General features: G+C 37.3%; 1 protein-coding gene across 4 annotated transcripts in view; it reads right to left on the reverse strand.

Annotated features, from left to right (window-relative positions):
* The window catches only part of LOC110462913, a 77363-nt gene that overhangs the window by 22016 nt on the left and 36364 nt on the right, over positions 1-18983 (reverse strand). For 3 of the 4 annotated variants that reach the window (XM_021517154.1, XM_021517151.1, XM_021517153.1), the window contains exons 2-5: positions 18624-18767; positions 12472-12743; positions 5841-5908; positions 3465-3823 (exon numbers count right to left, since the gene is read on the reverse strand). In XM_021517154.1, coding sequence (XP_021372829.1) covers positions 3465-3823; positions 5841-5908; positions 12472-12743; positions 18624-18767 — 843 coding nt within the window. The remainder of the gene's footprint in view (positions 1-3464; positions 3824-5840; positions 5909-12471; positions 12744-18623; positions 18768-18983) is intronic. The other variant, XM_021517152.1, reaches the window with a different exon arrangement.

Raw genomic sequence — 18983 nt, forward strand, 5'->3', positions numbered from 1 at the left:
ATCCAGACACATATTTCAAATGCACTGTTACGATTGATAATGAATTTTGATAAAATGATGTATAGGTTAACCCTTTCACCCCTATGTAACTTTAGTAGACTCTACCGTGCATTTATTTGGAGGAATCCATTATGGTCTACAGTGGTGAAAGGGTTAAACTTTCAAACTTTACTTAAATTTTCTTGTAATGTCAAATTGTCTATGGTAACTGCGGTGTCTTTAGTAAAGCCTGTTAATATGTTACCAAGATACACGATTGAAAACTAGTTCAACATACCACAAGTTCTACGTTCACACGGCTGTGTGTAATATTACTATCAGTATTTTTAAGTAATATATCATGAAACATGGTTATACATCTTCCGAATATCATGATATATCGTGTTTTAGTGACAGCCGTACCAACCACATACACAAATATACGCATATATTATACCAAAACTTATTTTCAACAAAACACAATTTCACAATACAGATGTTCGTTTTACCTAGTCAAAATAGCAGCACAAAATGGACTGCAGCTACAATGAACCCCAAAATGGGGTATGTGTGTTAAATATAGCTACACCATCGTAACACTGGTACCATCAGATACAGCCCACCATCACTATACACTTGTAACAAGTTCAAATTAGTTATGTTCAGGTGCAATGTTTACAGGAAGTTTTCTGTAAAGAATTAAAACACGCGTGTTTGTGATCTACTATCTGTGTATTTACTGCATATCAAACCAACAATTTCTTGTACAGCTAATGGAGATGAAAGACGGATAAACAGCTATTTGGTTTTCGTGCCAATACATGGCCAGCACCGCTGAGAAGCTGTACAATGCTGTGTGGTTCACAGGCACCAAATACTTAACTCAATCACCCCTGAAATTTAATAATGAACTATTCCAACATTTGAACTGGAAGGGTTCAAATGTGTCTTCAGGGGTCAATGAGTTAACATATACCTGATGATTGAACTGGTCCGACAAGGTAAGGAGACTTAAGGCAGGTCAACCATATGTTTCTGATAGAAGTTCAGTAATACTTAGACTGTAAGAGGTCAACTATGAAACCAGTAATTTCTGAGGTAACAGTTTTGACTTGATCATCTTACAGGAAGCAGGTCTTCTATAATAATAATATACAATATTTGTTATAGCGCCCTATCTAGCTAACAAAAGCCACTCTAAAGCGCTTCACAGTACATAGATATACAATTTATACAATTAGCATATACATAAATCAATACAATTTTTGAGGAATTCGCAGGAGCTGCCTTATCAGGCACTAATTACTATAGCCCTATGCCACCTGGCTAATATCTCCCTACGTGTGCATGCCTGCATGTTCTGGAAATGTATTGTGTTCTGTTTGTAGTGGGACCGTGCTTCCAACGGCATCATTTATAGTGCTACCTCACTTGAATGCTACAGCACAGATACCGCAACATCCACCCCAGACCCCGGCCGCCTGCTTGGAAGGCCGGAGTGTTAACCACTCGACCAATCCGCCCATGGAATCACCATGGAGTTGTTCTTAAAAAAATCTGACCTGTGACCTTGATAGAAGATCAAGGTCATTTCTTTTTTAAAAACTAATATAACTTGACAGGAAGTTACAGACCAAATATCATTTCACACTAAGCAAATTTTGGACACCCTACGTAATATAAACCAGTCATGGCTTCTAAAAAACACTGCGTTCCTTGATTTCTGCTACCTTTTGTGAACTCTCCAAGAAAACCACAATCTTGACATCAGATATTTACCGGTAGCAGAACAATTATAACCACCCAGTAGCACTGTTCTAAAAACTTAATGAAGTTGATATTATTACGGAGCATATTAGTCTTAGGTTTGGGAAAATTGGGGTGGATGATCGTTAAACAACTGATATTGTTTTTATAAAATTGATAAAAACCCAGTAAAGACAGTGGCAGGCATGGATAAACCTGATAGGAACCACTTGAGTATGTGTTTGTTACTACTGAAACACTTCAATAAATAATAGGTAGAAATACATTACATAACTGGGAGATAACAACATTATCGTATTTATAAATATGATGTTATTGCTAATATTTTCGACGAATGACGTCAATCCTCACCACATGGGGTTCGTAAGATAAAACCATTAAACTAGATGTGTGAATTAAGTGTTTAGCCTTTGTCAGTCTGCATGGAGTTCCCTCATCAAGTTTAACAGGGTCCAAGAAATCGGAAAATTTTAAAGTTAAGAAAAATCAACCTACTGTGTTGTGTTTTTTCAATTGATATCTATCTCATTTCCACAATTTTATTTTAATTTCACTGGCACCTTTTGTTTTCAAGCCTGTTGTACTCTGCCTTCCTTGGTAGAAAATTACGATATGATGTTTTTTGGTTTGATATGTCGGTGGCTGGAACTTCAATCACACTGGAGTTGGATTTCAAAATGGTCTTTTTCATAAAATTTACATTTTTAGATCAAGAAATTGAGAAGTTTTGTAAAATCCCTGGGCCATAAGTACACCGTACAAACCATATAATAATTTCTTGTATTGCTGTAATTAAACAAAAGCTCTCCCTTGTGATTCCCCAGCAGTTTCTTCTTTATTCAAATCAAAATTCAGCTCAATACATTGGTTTAGCCATCTTGATGAAAGTTGAGGGAGCTATCCACTGCACCACCCAACAACCAAAAGTTTATTCGTATCCAGAAACTTACAATTGCCACTAATAAAATCAAAGGTTTTAATTCCCATCAATTAAGTCATGAGAGATGAAAGAACAGACAAATAGAGGGATGAATAGGATGGATAGATGAACAGATACGCTACAGATAACAGACACATGGACGGACAGACAGGCCCAGATAACACCACCGCCACCAGTATTCCATCCCCTGACCTCTTAATTATGAAGGAACAGACAGATTGATGAATGAATAGGATGGATAGATGGACAGATACGCTACAGAAAACAGACAGATGGACGGACAGGCCCAGATAACAACACCGCCACCAGTATTCCATCCCCTGACCTCTTACTGAAGTAATTATGAAGGAACAGACAGATTGATGGATGAATAGGATGGATAGATGGACAGATACGCTACAGATAACAGACAGATGGACGGACAGACAGGCCCAGATAACACCACCGTCACCAGTATTCCATCCCCTGACCTCTTAATTATTAACTCATTCCCCCCTGAAATTCTGTAATGGACTATTCAAACCTTTGGATTGGAAGAGTTCAAATGTGTTTTTAGGGGTGAATGAGTAAAAGCTGTAATCTTTCTAGATATGTCTGTCAAGTAAATATTTTTTTTGCAAAATTACTCAGACTAATTTGGAAACACCCTAACTCTCTTAAACTTACAATTGTCCATGTATAGACGGGTAAAAAATACTTAAAAATTAAAATCATTTTTCAAGGCCTATATTCAGCAGGAAAGTGGTGGGACTCTCTACTTAGTTAATACTTTACATACCCATCTCATCCATTGTGTCCAGCGACTTCTCAGACTTAGAATCATGTTTGAGAATCCCGGACTTTGAAGGTAGATTTGGTCTTTCAGGTAAATCTGGGGGCTTGTCTTCCAAGATACTTCCCACGGAACTCCGACTCTGAGCATCGGAAACGGCTCGTTCCCGCCGCGGAGGGAGAGGAGGGGGTAGGGGAGGAGGAGGCATGACATCAGATTTCTCCACATGGCTTGGTTCTGTTGCCGTAGAATCCACAAGAACATCTCTATCTGATTTCCCATCAGTATTCTCATCTTGGAATGGAAGTCGTTTTAACACAGGAATTTCGTACAGGTTTGTTTCATCAATCACGTCAGCATTTCTACTGAAAAATACATGGTCAGAAATTGAATCCTTTAAAACTTCAAAAGTATTACAAAAGTTGAAATGTTTCTGTTTCAAAAATGAATTTGTGAAAAAGAAAAGAATGCATCTCTTGGTGTTCTTTCCTTAAAAATCAATTCAATCCCTGGCACTATCCATGGAAAGTTCATAACTGTATTGATACTGAAAAAATAACCCAGGATTCATACAAGAACTTCAGTGCCTGGTACCAAAGTCTAAGATTTTTAGGGCTTTTTTAAGTGAAAATAAGGCCAAACATCTCCTGTCGTTTAAACATTGTAAAAATACAAAGAACTGCATGTGTAACCTAGATGTTTCTAAAACTCGATCATCATACAAACACTAAACAACACTAAAATTTAACACTTGGTAGTGAATTCGAAAATCTCTCATTTTCTTGTTTTTCCTTAATTCATTTTATAAGAATAACCCCACAAAACTACCAAACTAACTTACTGTATTACCATAGGTAACTGATAATTTAGTCAGATTCAAGACTCATTTTGACCCTTTCAGGACAACTTAGTTTAATTTAGGAACTTTTTGCTCCTTTTCGTCAACTTAAGGGCCCTAGCTTTCACGGCCTGTACAAACCCTATATCATACAATGTGTTTTTATCTTTCCACTAGTGAAATTTTACTGTAAATCATCATTAAGACATTATAACCAAGCTCCCTAGACCCACACCCACACCTGACTGTGGTTAGGACAGAATCCAGGATAGTTATAACATTACAGAAATAATTACACAACGTAAACTTCTTCTAGATTTTCCCAAATTACATCCAAGAATTAACATTATAATGGGAAACATACTGAAGAATTTGGCGTGATACCTGTATCAGAGCTAACCTTGTCTTGTTTGTTTTTGTGTATTCCTAATAAAACAGGGAGCCGTGTGGAGGTATATTAACTTTTGATTCACACGCTGTACATTACCAGCTCTACAAATAACTAACATTTAATAAATAACCCGTCCCAGATACAAGAGGCTCAATAGGCCTGTATCACTCACCTGGTCTGACGATGTTTAGTGTGTTATTAGGAGGCTAACAGGGCTCTAGCATTGATCCTTGTCATCACTATGATGTACACATTCAGTTAATTTTTTATCTTTTGGACCTTCAAATAAGGTCAAAGTGGTTTATTTAACTCATTCACCCCTGAAGACACATTTGCACTCTTCCAATTCAAAGGTTGGAATAGTCCATTGTGAAATTTCAGGGGTGAATGAGTGAAACAAATATCAAAGCCCTCCAACTCAGCAAGCCAAAGGTAATTTATCTTGACTCTAGACTGGTATGGCTCTTCAGAAGAAGTGATTTAAAGTTCTATACATATTTGACCATATATTTAACCAGACTGAATTGATAACAATCTGCTCCAGCAAGCTACAGATCTAGACCCCAAACCTTTGTCTCTAAGACTTATAATTCTTCAGCAAAATTAAGATATTAATATTAAGAATTTATTCAACTTTTGCGACCTTAAAAATTGTGATTTATTGGAACCTCGTTTATAGCCTTCATCCTAACAATCTAAACTTGGCCTCGGTATTGCCTCACTGGCATATTTTGCACCAAGTGAGTTAGAAGAAAACACTCTGATCCCTCATACAGGTAGACCACTGTGTCAGTCACTTTTTAGACTTCCCCAATAAACATGCTATAAAACTGTTTTTCTATACCTATAAATTAGTTAATACTGAAGAAAGTAAATCTTGCTATTTGGTTAGGTTTGAAGTGTTGCCTACTTCAAACTCAGAAAGCGGTAAAATATTGTGATCAAATGTTTGGGATTTGACTTGTGGACTCAGGTTTTTAATTCCCTGTTTACACAGGTATCCTAGAAACCATGGCTGCTAAGGCCTGGACAACCTTAAATCTGTATATACATTGTTTCAAATTTTCAGTGTCACATTTTCAAGCTTTCAAACGATGAAGATCACACTGACAAGCATCTTATTGATCATGATCAAGAGACATATATTTTTTACCTTTTTGTTTTTTCCGGAGTTTCTGACAGAATCTGGTCAATGTCAATATCGTCGTACACTTTTACACCCTGTAAATGATAAAAACAAAATTAAAACATTTTAGTTTATTTGTACTGAAGCATGATAACAAAAGAAGGAAGTCAATGAGAATATTAAATGAAGTGATGTTGTGTGTTACACTGTGCATAAATATTATCAATGTTATGTAAATAAGCTGCGCAGTATAAAAGATGTAGACTTGAGTGCGTAACACCTAGATTTATTTTACTACACTTTTCATCAATTTAGGACATTTACAGTAGAATTGAAAAACATCAATTTACGTCGAATGTGCAACCTAAAGGCCTTTTAGTCATGGTCTGCTGGATGCTTGACATCCTACCCAGACACGTCTGTCCTGTCGTAACCTGCTCATTAATATTCATAAGTAGCACAACTGGCTTGCAGGGTAAAACTTAAACTAACCTTGAAATCATTTGTAACAAACAAACGAAATATTCAAATACATCAGCTGGCTGGTATTCACGTGGCCAATTTTATGAAACGTATATCATATATGTATAAAAATAAGTTATATAGAAGACAAAATGTCAAGTATATATTATAGACTGAAATTATTCTCAAGCGTGAGCTTCAATATGTAGATTATATCCGAGACTTGTAAATTCACATTGAATATAATTTATGTTTAATTTCCATGAGTTTAATACCTGGTTTATCCCATTACCGATCTATTAACAAGATTATTCTATATTTGTACCAGCACATCTGACATTAAATTCTCTGATCAAGAGAGAATCTGTGTAGAACATGAAGTCATAATGAATGTGACATTACAATGTATATCGCTATTTAAATCCCGCATGATCGTAATCCTCAGATATACAGTAGGTACATTGACTTATTCCCCATTACACTTCATACCTGTATAGACAACGGTCAATTGTTCAGTATATTTACGTTTTTCACATCCTTGTTTATAAATATATTTTTATATGAAACTGTTTGGGTAAACAAGACATCATATCTTTTGAGTAACATAAACATACACCATCAATTTTCAACATTACAATGACATCTGACAATGTATTCAATGTAAACAAAATCATAATGTATACGATGCCACAGTCCTGGACTAGTAGATTTCAGCAAGGACTAGTGAATCACCTAACCTAACTGGTCCTTGTCAAAATTAAGATTATAAAATGAGAATATTCCTTTTCAAAATTAAAAAAACTGCTTAACTCATTCACCCCTGAAGACACATTTGAACTCTTCCAATTCAAAGGTTGGAATAGTCCATTTAGAAATTTCAGGAGTGAATGAGTTAAAATAAGATATATTGCATGATAATTGTCCAAGTTTTCCTAAAACTTCAACATCTTTTTATGGCAGTAGTTATTTTAAGTCCTCTACAGTCGATTACTTTTGATGTTTCGAGCTGTAGATCGTGATGTTTCCTTATCAGGAAATCTTGGAGTAGTTAAATTGACGAAGAACTAGTAAATAATCTATTCAACTAGTACTGTGGGCTACCAAGCAAAAAAAGTTAGTGTCTAACCCTGACTTCCCACTCTGACAACTGAAGCACTTTAACTCATTTATCCCTGAAGATGCATTTGAACTCCTCCAATCCAAAGGTTGGATAGTTCAAGGTAAGGTTTAATTTTCATTTAACCACAACATTTCTATTATTCTTTAATGTTTCACTTCTATTTACATAGTCATTTATTTGAAATAAACGCCGAAATGTCAAGGACAAATTAAGTAACAATTAGGTGAGATTATTTCGTGGAAACACTGACCGATTAATCCTTATCGAAGATAGTTAACCCAAATTACCTCCCTTTATTTGATGTCGCCACCTGTATTATCTAAAGGGCAGAGAAAGTGTGCCTTTAATTGGCAGAGGTTCAATGTAAAACAACATCAACATAGAAAGTTTAACAGGAAACATTTCACTCTTATCCCCACCAGATTATAAGTGTTTGTCAGTAGTCGAAAAAACAAGTATACCGCCGTCGTCTGGATAATGATTATCGTCTTCACTACCTCTGTATGTTTTATAGGAAAATACCACAATTATCCTGTTAATAAACAAATATTCCTACTTAATATGTTTTTAACCCTTTCACCACTGTAGACCATAATGTACTCATCCATATCAATGCATGGTAGAGTCTACTAAAGATATATAGGGGTGAAAGGGATAGGAGAATACCACCCTGATATCCAGATAATTTCATAATCTGTGCTACCTCAGGATATATTTTATAGAAGAAGCTCACTAATAATAGCCTGTTGTCTACTCCTTTTGATTATTGAATCAGTAAGATTTGTAGAAATGAAAAGGATTTAAACTGATCAAACATAATTCATAAATGGTTATTTGGATTGGGTTCATCAAAGAAATAAAAGACACAAATCTTGGTAATACTAAGTCATTAACTCATTCAATGAAATTTCATTATGAACTAGTCCAACCTTTAATATGGAAGAGTTCAAATGTGTCTTCGGGGGTGAATGAGTTAATGAACAGTACTAGAAAGGAAAGAACGCTAATGCAAATGATAACAAGGTGAAAGACCTCTGATGTTTTCGAAGATTTATATTCGCCCAAACAAAAGTAGTAAAAATAACTAATTTTGGCACGCTCAGTATATTTTCTGTCCATTTTACTCTATTTTAATGGATTGGACACAGATTGTGTAATTATCGTGCCGCGGTTTTCGCTGGAGGTTAAGATTGTACTGCACTGTACGATCCATCACTCGTGATCATCCATTCCCATCATTTACCTCCATCCTGCTGACTCAGATTCAATCGATACAACACTGTCCCCACCTGCCAATACGCTTCACCGCACCATTTTTTACAAGTGAGAACAAGACTAATCAATGAATTTTCTGCAGGTGCAAGTAATGAAAGCATCTTCAGCTATTGACAAGTCCTAGGTAAACTGCAGCGGATCACTTTGTGTGCCAACAACGGTACCCATTAAATATACACAGCTTTATTTTCTTCCAATTCAAGGACATGGTATAGTCCGTTGTTTTGTTTTCAATCAGCCTATTGTGTTCACTAGGGAAATCAGATTGTATCTTGTCTATAGCACAGAATCAATCGATTCAAGTTTACGTCTTTGATATTGTCAGAAAAGGCATAAAGGACATGTAGGTACACTTTTATCCCATACACAGTGCTATGAAGTTGACATATGTGATATCACCGATGCCTTGGTTCAGCATTTGATTTAAGAAAAGTGACAAAAAATTACGGAACTTAGACACACTGAAGTTTGTTTCATAAAAAACCTTTGAAATGGGAATTTGAGATCCCTCTGTGTGTTAGAGCTACTAGTCGAATCACTTAATTTGTAACTTTAAGTATAATTGTGAACACTTGCCTCCATAACTTAATACCTGGTTTTTCACCAATGTGTTTAAATGCATATATATTCCTCCCACAGAGCTCTGAAAGAATCACTAAACAGGATGAAGCTACGGTTTTTATCTTGTTTCCATGGTAACCATTTAAGAACACAGCAAACATGATGTTTTTTTAGATATATTCTTATTTTAGAACTTTTGGCATTTGAAATATTGTGTTAAATCAAAACCGAAATGTCTGTATATAGTTTTCTATTACTCATTGTATTGTTGTAATTTGTGTAAGACTCAACATCAAAAACCAACCTTATGGAAATTTGGTCAGACTCGCTATCGAAACCAACCTTATGGATATTGGGTTTGGTTTGGTTTGTTTGGTTTTTTACGTCCTATTAACATCTATGGTCATTTAAGGACGTGCCAGGTTTTGGTTGTGGAGGAAAACCGGAGTTCCCGGGGGAAAAACCACCGACCTATGGCCAGTACCTGTCGACTGCCCTAAATAGGCCTCAAACCTGAGACCCAGTGGTGGAGGGCTAGTGGTAGCAGAATGTCAGACGCCTTAATTACTTGGTCATCGCGGCCACCCTGTTATGGATATTGGGTCAGACACACTACCAAAACCAACCCACTGAAAAGATATTGGTACTGTATCTATGTACTTGCATGCTCATTGTATATATATGTAAGACAGTAATGTCGGTCTGTATGTGTGCTGTTCTGCACGTAGTGACACAGAAGTATAAATTGTTTGAAAAAAACCATCTCACAATCAAATCATGAATGATATCATCTAACTATACTACCAAGAGTAGATTGGGGTCAGTATCACATGTTACACAAATCCTAACTTTGAAATCCAAGCTTTTTGATTGTCCCATTCATAACATACGAGTGTACTTATACCACAGCGGGGGACGACACACTCTGGTTTAGTTTTACTGTCTGTATACCTCAAAAAATTGATACTATGACAAAGTATAGGTAATATATTCCAGGACCCAGGGCCAGGTTTCTTTACCCTAACCATACATCTTTGTCAAACTTCAAATTTTACATAAATCCCACAGATATGGAAGTATTATTGTATATATTATCTAAGGGTGATGATTTTGAATTCCAGGACCTGTATATTTTGTTTTCAGTGTAAACGAGGTAAAATAATGTGAACAATCCATGTAACCGTTCTCTGGAACAACTCTGGTATAAAAAATGAACAAAGGGCCATAACTCTGTTTATTGAGGGGAACACAACCTGTTTTTAGTACTGCCATTCCAAGAAGTACTTAAACATACAAAATCTGACAATTTTAGGTGACAGAGTATCAGATATGACCTGGGAACAGTGATAGAATAACCAATAAACAGACTGCAAACCTGATTGTTCTTTTCCATTTGTACCATGGGAAGACTTCAGATATGACAATATCACTGTTACAGTAAATATCCTAAACCTAATACATCTCAGGTCTCATTCAGTAACGATACAATCACACTACAGTAGCTACAACAAATACCCTAAACCTAGTGGCGTCCAGCATCCCATACAGTGACAGGGACAAGAATCGTCATTACTGTAAGATAATCATATTAATAGGAGGAGGATTTTTTGCTCTAGTGACTCATCCCTGACATTATGTATGTACTTCCTCTCCGAGTGCATTGTGTAGTAGTTTACCAGCTGGGATTATATGTATAAAGCTTCAGTCATACTATAAAACTACCTATCCTGCCCTACTATAAAACTGATTCTGATTGGTCAATATGTAATCAGATAACTGTATTTTGATTGGTCAATTTGTAATCAGATGACTGTATTTTGATTGGTCAATTTGTAATCAGATATCTGTGTTCTGATTAGTCAATATGTAATCAGATAGCAATGTTCTGATTGGTCAATTTGTAATCAGATATCTGTGTTCTGATTGGTCAATTTGTAATCAGATAACTGCATTCTGATTGGTCAATATGTAATCAGATAACTACATTCTGATAGGTTAATATGTAAACAGATACCTGTGTTCTGATGGGTCAATAAGCCAGAACATATTTAAATTCTGATTTTTCAGACATTCAAAGTCCTCATTATTTTTTATGTAGTCTTTGTATTGCCTTCAATTTTTATGATCAATAATAATTCTACATCTCTTTTGTGAATTCCTCCAGGGTATAGATACCTGAAGTCAACACAAAAGCTTGAACAACCCCCCCTAGCAGGAATATTAAAGTGAAACCGCTTTCTACACCCATAACAAGTCCAAAGCTCCCAAGCCTTTTCAACCAGACAAAATCTCCAAAGTGCAACATAAAATAGGCCACAGACAACGTTTTATACACCGAACACCTATAAAATGTCTGCTCCGTCAGTTTTTCCAAGTACATAAAGTTTGGTGCAAAATTCAATTTTAATAGACTGTGGACAAATACAGGGTTATTTTATTTCGCAGCTGAGTGAATTTCAAGGTAAACATGGCCGTAGACTGTTGTACCATCATTGAGTGACAACAGCTTCCTGTAGGGTTACACAGTAGGGAAAAACAATTTCCAGCCTAAAATTTCACACTGCTTTTGTGATTGAGTGAAATAAATGTGATATTTAATGACCTTTGACCTACCGATATATATCATTGTATTTGTTGTTTCTTAGGAAATTTTTTTATGAAAGTCGTCTGTTGAGAACAGTGATCTCATACTGGTGTCTCTATACATCATACTTTTTAATCCAGTGATTATTTATAGACTTCTGAGCTGATTGTAGTAAATGTTCGGATGATTTGATGTGTTTATATAACAGACTGTAGTAAATGTCCCGATGACTTGATGTGTTTATATACCAGACTGTAGTAAATGCACCGGTGATTTGATGTGTTTAGATAACAGACTGTAGTAAATGTCCCAATGATTTGATGTGTCTATATAACAGACTGTAGTAAATGACCCGATGATTTGATGTGTTTAGATAACAGACTGTAGTAAATGACCCGATGATTTGATGTGTTTATATACCAGACTGTAGTAAATGTCCCGGTGATTTGATGTGTTTAGATAACAGACTGTAGTAAATGCACCGGTGATTTGATGTGTTTAGATAACAGACTGTAGTAAATGCACCGGTGATTTGATGTGTTTATATAACAGACTGTAGTAAATGCCCCGATGATTTGATCTGTTGATAAAGTAGTTGACTTTGTAATTTATTTATTATTTTGACATTATTTACACCTGTTGACCTTTTCACTGACCTTTTCATCTTCACTGTCTTCTTCCTTGTCATCCTCAGCCGTGATGACATCGGAGTTCTGTGCCAGCAGGGCACGGGAGATCTCCCGCTGGTAGGCAGCGAAATCATCCTCAATGATGTCCTTGACCACATTACTCGGACAGCTCGGGGATTTGACCAGGTCCCGTTTGGGGGAAGGTGACTTGGGTAGCTCCCTGTTAGGAGATGGTGGCGAGGGCTCTTTTACGGGAGAAAATTTTACGGGAGATACTGGTATGTTGTCTAAGGCGCCAGCTGTGGAATGAAAAAAGAAAGGATGAAAAAGTGTTTTTTTAACAGAGGTTAGCGTAACACCCTCGGCTTCAAACCCAAAGTTAGGTTATCCAATTAAGTTCTCTTACATAATCTTCATCCAAAGTAATTTTTATTAGATTTATTTTTCTGCGACAACTTGGTGAGATAAAATAAAAGATTCCTTGAATTTTGATTGAGCAAAACAGAGATTTGGAATTTAGGAATTTTAGTTAATCAGCATTTGCCATCACTTTAGTAGACAAAACAAACTTTTATAAGTCAAATTTCTCCCTGTTCCGAACTATAACCTAGGCCTGATGGTTTGGAAAACTTTGAAATCACAATTTATAAACTGAAGTACGAAAATTACCTGTTGAAGAAAATTGGAATGCTTACTCCTGAGCATGCATACTACAGTGCACTAATACATCAAACTTGATGTTTTTCAAATAACATTTATAGATTTCAAATTAAATATTTTGACTTGTGTTCCATCATCTAACAAACAAAATCCATTTTATGCTGATTTCAAAGATGTTTGCTGCTCAACATTAATATTATACGTGTGAATTGTATGAGAGTGATCTCCCTTCTACATTTATTTGTTACAACTGTAAGATGTGTTGGAAGAATCCTCCATACCAACTAAACTATATGTATTTTTATGTAACATTACACGGTAATACTGTGATACACCCAAGGTTTATCTTGACAAGGCCATTTATAGAAGGTATCTGTCTGGTTTCTAAGTGTGGAACAGTAAGGTAGGATACACCCTTAAATATAGGTTACAGTAAGGTAGGATATACCCTTAAATATAGGTTACAGTAAGGTATAGGATACACCCTTAAATATAGGTTACAGTAAGGTAGGATACACCCTTAAATACAGGTTACAGTAAGGTAGGATTCACCCTTAAATACAGGTTACAGTAAGGTATAGGATACATCCTTAAATACATGTTTAGTTTTGTATATACATCGTCCGTTAAAAGACATTGGCAGAACAGTCCTATTTAAATAATATTGGAGCCAATAATTAATCGACATCAATTTGTTGATAACTCGTATACATTTTACACATTTGAGTACATACGCTTCACAGGTCATTTGTCGAATGACGGTGACAGTGTACATATATCGTATTAGTCATCGAAACATCACATAGAAACACTTATTGGTTGTGTTACAGGAGTCGTTTTATAATTAACCATAGTCATTTGAGCGTTTGACGCAGGAGCATTTTCCATGTTATACGAAGTGACAAGACTCTCATTGAACAAGGTTAATCTATGACGTCATAAGTAAACCACATGTTACGTCACAAGAGTTTTTTGATTTTGTACTCAAATGAAATACATTTCTGCTGGTAATGTTCATATAGTGGGTTGCAGCGCAAATGTAAATATAATATAGTAAGGGCGTTGTCTTTGGTAGAGGTCAGGCCAGCGTATCATGCAGTGACACAGTGACACATTAGACAAGACACAGGCCAGTATAATGTCTCTGTATCTCACACGCTCCCCCACACAGCTGACATAAGACAGACTTTATTGTCATTTACTGTACATTGTTTTGTTGCCTATTTAATGTCAATAAAATTTGCAAAAAATGGTCTAATGACTCACTAACACTTAAATGACACATGTGTCTAAATCTTCTTTACAGATTGTTAAACGAATAGTTAACAATCCTATTTGATATTGAAGGGAATATTTTGGTTACAAAAATTGAAATGATTTGTGTTTTGGTGATAATATCAATGCAAACTACTGACAGGCGTGTTCTGATTTAAAGTGAAAAACATGAAATGTTATAAAAACATCTCAATATGTTATCTCTGTATACTGTAAGTGTTTTTTGGGCATCCAAATGTCACCTCAGTCAACAGGTGGATATTATACTTACACAAATCAGCAAACTCAAGGTATCAGCCCCTCAATATCTTTTATGAATTATGTTTTTCATCAATATAAACATTCGGTAAAATCTGCATCAATAGTTCAATAGACATCAATACGACAATAGGCTGAGGTGTTCAGGCCTCAGTTAACTGTTGGCTGTGGTGTTTAGGCCTCAGTTAACTGTTGGCTGTTGTGTTTAGGCCTCAGTTAACTGTAGGCTGTGGTGTTTAGGCCTCATTTACCTGTTGGCTGTGGTGTTTTGGCCTCAGTTTACAGTAGACTGTGGTGTTTAGGCCTACGTTACCTGAAGGCTGTGGTTTTTAGGCCTCAGTTACCTGTTGGCTGTTGTGTTTTGGCCTGAGTTAACTGTTGGCTGTGGTGTTCAGGTGAGGCCACGGTTAACTGTTGGCTGTGGTGTTAAGGTGAGGCCTCAGTTAACTGTTGGCAGTGGTGTTTAGTTCTGAGTTAACTGTTGGCTGTGGTGTTTAGGTCCGAGTTAACTGTTGGCTGTTGTGTTAAGGTGAGGCCTGAGTTAACTGTTAGCAGTGGTGTTTAGTTCTGAGTTTACTGTTGGCTGTGGTGTTTAGGCGAAGCCTGAGTTAACTGTTGGCTGTGTTGTTTAGGCCTGAGTTAACTGCTGGCTGTGGTGATTAGGCCTCAATTAACTGTAGGCTGTGGTGTTTAGGCCTCAGTTAACTGTTGGCTGTGGTGTTTAGGTGAGACCTCTGTTAGCTGTAGGTTGTGGTGTTAAGGCCTCAGTTAACTTGGCTGTGGTGTTTAGGCCTCAGTTACATGCAGGCTGTGGTGTTTAGGCCTCAGATAACAGTAGGCTGTGGTGTTAAGGCCTCAGTTAACTGTTGGCTGTGGTGTTTAGGCCTCAGTTAACTGTTGACTGTGGTGTTTAGGCCTCAGTTAACTGTAGGCTGAGGTGTTTAGGCCTCAGTTAACTGTGGGCTGTGGTGTTTAGGCCTCAGTTAACTGTTGGCTGTTGTGTTTAGGCCTCAGTTGACTGTTGGCTGTTGTGTTAAGGCATCCGTTAACTGTAGGCTGTGGTGTTTAGGCCTCAGTTAAATGTTTGCTGTGGTGTTTAGGCCTCAGTTAACTGTTGGCTGTGGTGTTAAGGTAAGGCCTGAGTTAACTGTTGGCTGTGTTGTTCAGGCCTCAGTTAACTGTTGGCTGTGGTGTTTAGGCCTCAGTTAACAGTAGGCTGTGGTGTTTAGGCCTGAGTTAACTGTAGGCTGTGGTTTTTAGGCCTCAGTTAACTGTTGGCTGTGGTGTTTAGGCCTCAGTTAACAGTAGGCTGTGGTGTTTAGGCCTGAGTTAACTGTATGCTGTGGTTTTAAGGCCCCAGTTAACTGTTGGCTGTGGTGTTTAGGTCCGAGTTAACTGTAGGCTGTAGTGTTTAAGTGAGGCCACGGTTTACTGGTGGCTGGTGTGTTAAGGTGAGGCCTCAGTTAACTGTTGGCTGTGGTGTTTAGTTCTGAGTTAACTGTTGGCTGTGGTGTTTAGGCGAGGCCTGAGTTAACTGTCAGCTGTGGTGTTCAGGCCTCAGTTAACAGTAGGCTGTGGTGTTTAGGCCTGAGTTAACTGTAGGCTGTGGTTTTTAGGCCTCAGTTAACTGTTGGCTGTGGTGTTCAGGTCGAAGTTAACTGTAGACTGTAGTGTTTAGGTGAGGCCTCGGTTAACTGTTGGCTGTTGTGTTTAGGCCTCAGTTAACTGTTGGCTGTTGTGTTTAGTTCTGAGTTAACTGTTGGCTGTAGTGTTTAGGCGAGGCCTGAGTTAACTGTTGGCTGTGGTGTTTAGGCATCAGTTAATTGTTGGCTGTTATGTTTAGGCCACATTTAACTGTTGGCTGTTGTGTTTAGGTCCCAGTTAACTGTAGGCTGTGGTGTTTAGGTCCCAGTTAACTGTTGGCTGTTGTGTTTAGGTCCCAGTTAACTGTTGGCTGTGGTGTTTAGGTCCCAGTTAACTGTTGGCTGTTGTGTTTTGGCCTGAGTTAACTGATGGCTGTGGTGTTTTGGCCTGAGTTAACTGATGGCTGTGGTGTTTAGGCCTGAGTTAACTGTTAACTGTTATGTTTAGGCCACATTTAACTGTAGGCTGTGGTGTTTAGGCCACATTTAACTGTGGGCTGTTGTGTTTAGGTCCCAGTTAACTGTTGGCTGTTGTGTTTAGGTCCTGGTTAACTAGGTTAAGGCTGGCATTGTACTGTCTATCTGTACTTGTTTCTTTAGCAGATGTTTAAACATTACAGTAAATATGTGCATTACTTATACGGACACTGTATACCTAAGTGATAACGAAGTACAGAGCTTGTCTACCTGTATAAACACCAGGTAAGACGTGGTACCAGGTGTCACCTACATATTACAAAATCATATACCCGTCAGATTCCATCACACACATAACTGTTTTAACAATCGGGTCAGATGGCTTTCAAATCCCATAACTTATACTGTGCTAGAAAACTTTAAACACAGAAAATGTGTCTAGAGAAACAGTTCCCAGGTATGAAGCCATGAACCTATTGATAACGTACTCATTCTAGTGATAGCCAACATGATGAAATAAAGAAATTTTACCTGTTTGTGTAAGTGTATATGTGCAGGCATGCATACCTGTGTATATGTGTAAGTTGCCTGTGGAATACCAATGTCTACATAACTATGACATACAACTTGGTGCACATTCAATTTATATATATATTAGCATACAATAAATTAAGTTCCCACTCATCTTTCTGACTGTGACTAGTTTTTGTAAAATATCTTGGGTGACACATTTGGAGAACAGTAATACAACCAGTGCAGGAATGTCTAAATCCTATCACGTTTATTTTAGCATTGTTCCTGTTGATATATTGCACTTTTTGGGTGATTAGACAGACATGTAGACATACATATCACACACATAGAGGTAATGAAGTTACTGTCAAGTTTAGGATGCTAAACCTAACACCTAAAAATAGCACAATATCAGTCAGAGTCTGTGTCGTTGTTTGGACAAATATTAGACGAATGGACAGGATGGATGGATGGACGGACGGACGGACATACAGGAAGATGCAGACAGACAGACAGACAGACAGACAGACAGTCAGCCCCTGGCATTGGTTTTCTACATGCCATAGCTATCCATGATCATTCCTCATTAACTTACACAGTTGAGACACAGTGAGATCATATACTGCATGTGTTTACCTGTCAATGTTGGGGTTGTTTGGTGCAGTTCTGTACCTAGTCAACTAACCTGATGTATAGGTCATATGAACACAATGTACAGGTTATCAGATCTCCCTGGCTATATATAGACATGTGTAATCTCTACAGGTTAGAATCTACCTGGCTATAAATAGTCATGTCTCACCTGTACAGGCAAGAATCTACCTGGTACCATGGCCATATTTAGACATGTCTTACCTCTACAGGTGGGAATCTACCTTGCCTTATATATTCATGTCTAGCACATACAAATGAGATTATAGACATGTCTAAACTGTACAGGTGAGAATCAACCTTGCTATATATATATCTGTCTCACCTTTACAGGTGATAATCTATCTGGCTATATATATAGATCTGTCTCACCTTTACAGGTGAGAATCTATCTGGCTTTATAAAGTCATGTCTCACCTGTATAGGTGAGAATCAACATTGCTATATATAGATCTGTCTAACCTCTACAGGTGAGAATCTATTTGGCTATATATAGTCATATCTAACCTCTACATGTAAGAATTTACCTGGTGCCATGGCTATATATAGATGTGTCTTACCTCTACAGGTGGGAATCTACCTTGCTTAATAGTCATGTTTAGCACATGCAGATGAGATTATAGTCATTTCTCACCTGTACAGGTGAGAATCTACCTGGCTATATATAGATCTGGCTATATATAGATCTGTCTCACCTGTACAGGTGAGTGTCTGCCCTGCTATACACAAGGCATTAGGTGTCTGTGGATGGTCCTTATTTACCTGAGTGTCGGGGAGGTAGAGATGGAGGGAGCTTGAGTATATCTAAACGCTCTATGAAGTAGAGGCGCAGCTCCTCCGCGGGCCCCGACAGCTCCTCCCTAGCTAACACGCGGCACAGGAAGTCCTCGATTCCTGGCAATAATTCTGTAAATAACAAAAAAAGTGATTAAACAGACGAAACCAAAGAAACTGGTGAGGTACTTAATAAAAATCAGGATATTCACTCAATTAATTGGAACAGGAAAAAAAATTCAAACTACGAATTTCCAGGCAAAGAATTATTGAACAGTTATAACACTCAACTCTGCAAATCTCAACTACACAATGAAAGCCAAATCTTGTGTTAATTTTCACAACCAT

The sequence above is a fragment of the Mizuhopecten yessoensis genome, unplaced genomic scaffold (genome assembly GCF_002113885.1).
Source record: "Mizuhopecten yessoensis strain PY_sf001 unplaced genomic scaffold, ASM211388v2 scaffold10847, whole genome shotgun sequence".
NCBI classification, from domain to species: Eukaryota; Metazoa; Mollusca; class Bivalvia; order Pectinida; family Pectinidae; genus Mizuhopecten; species Mizuhopecten yessoensis.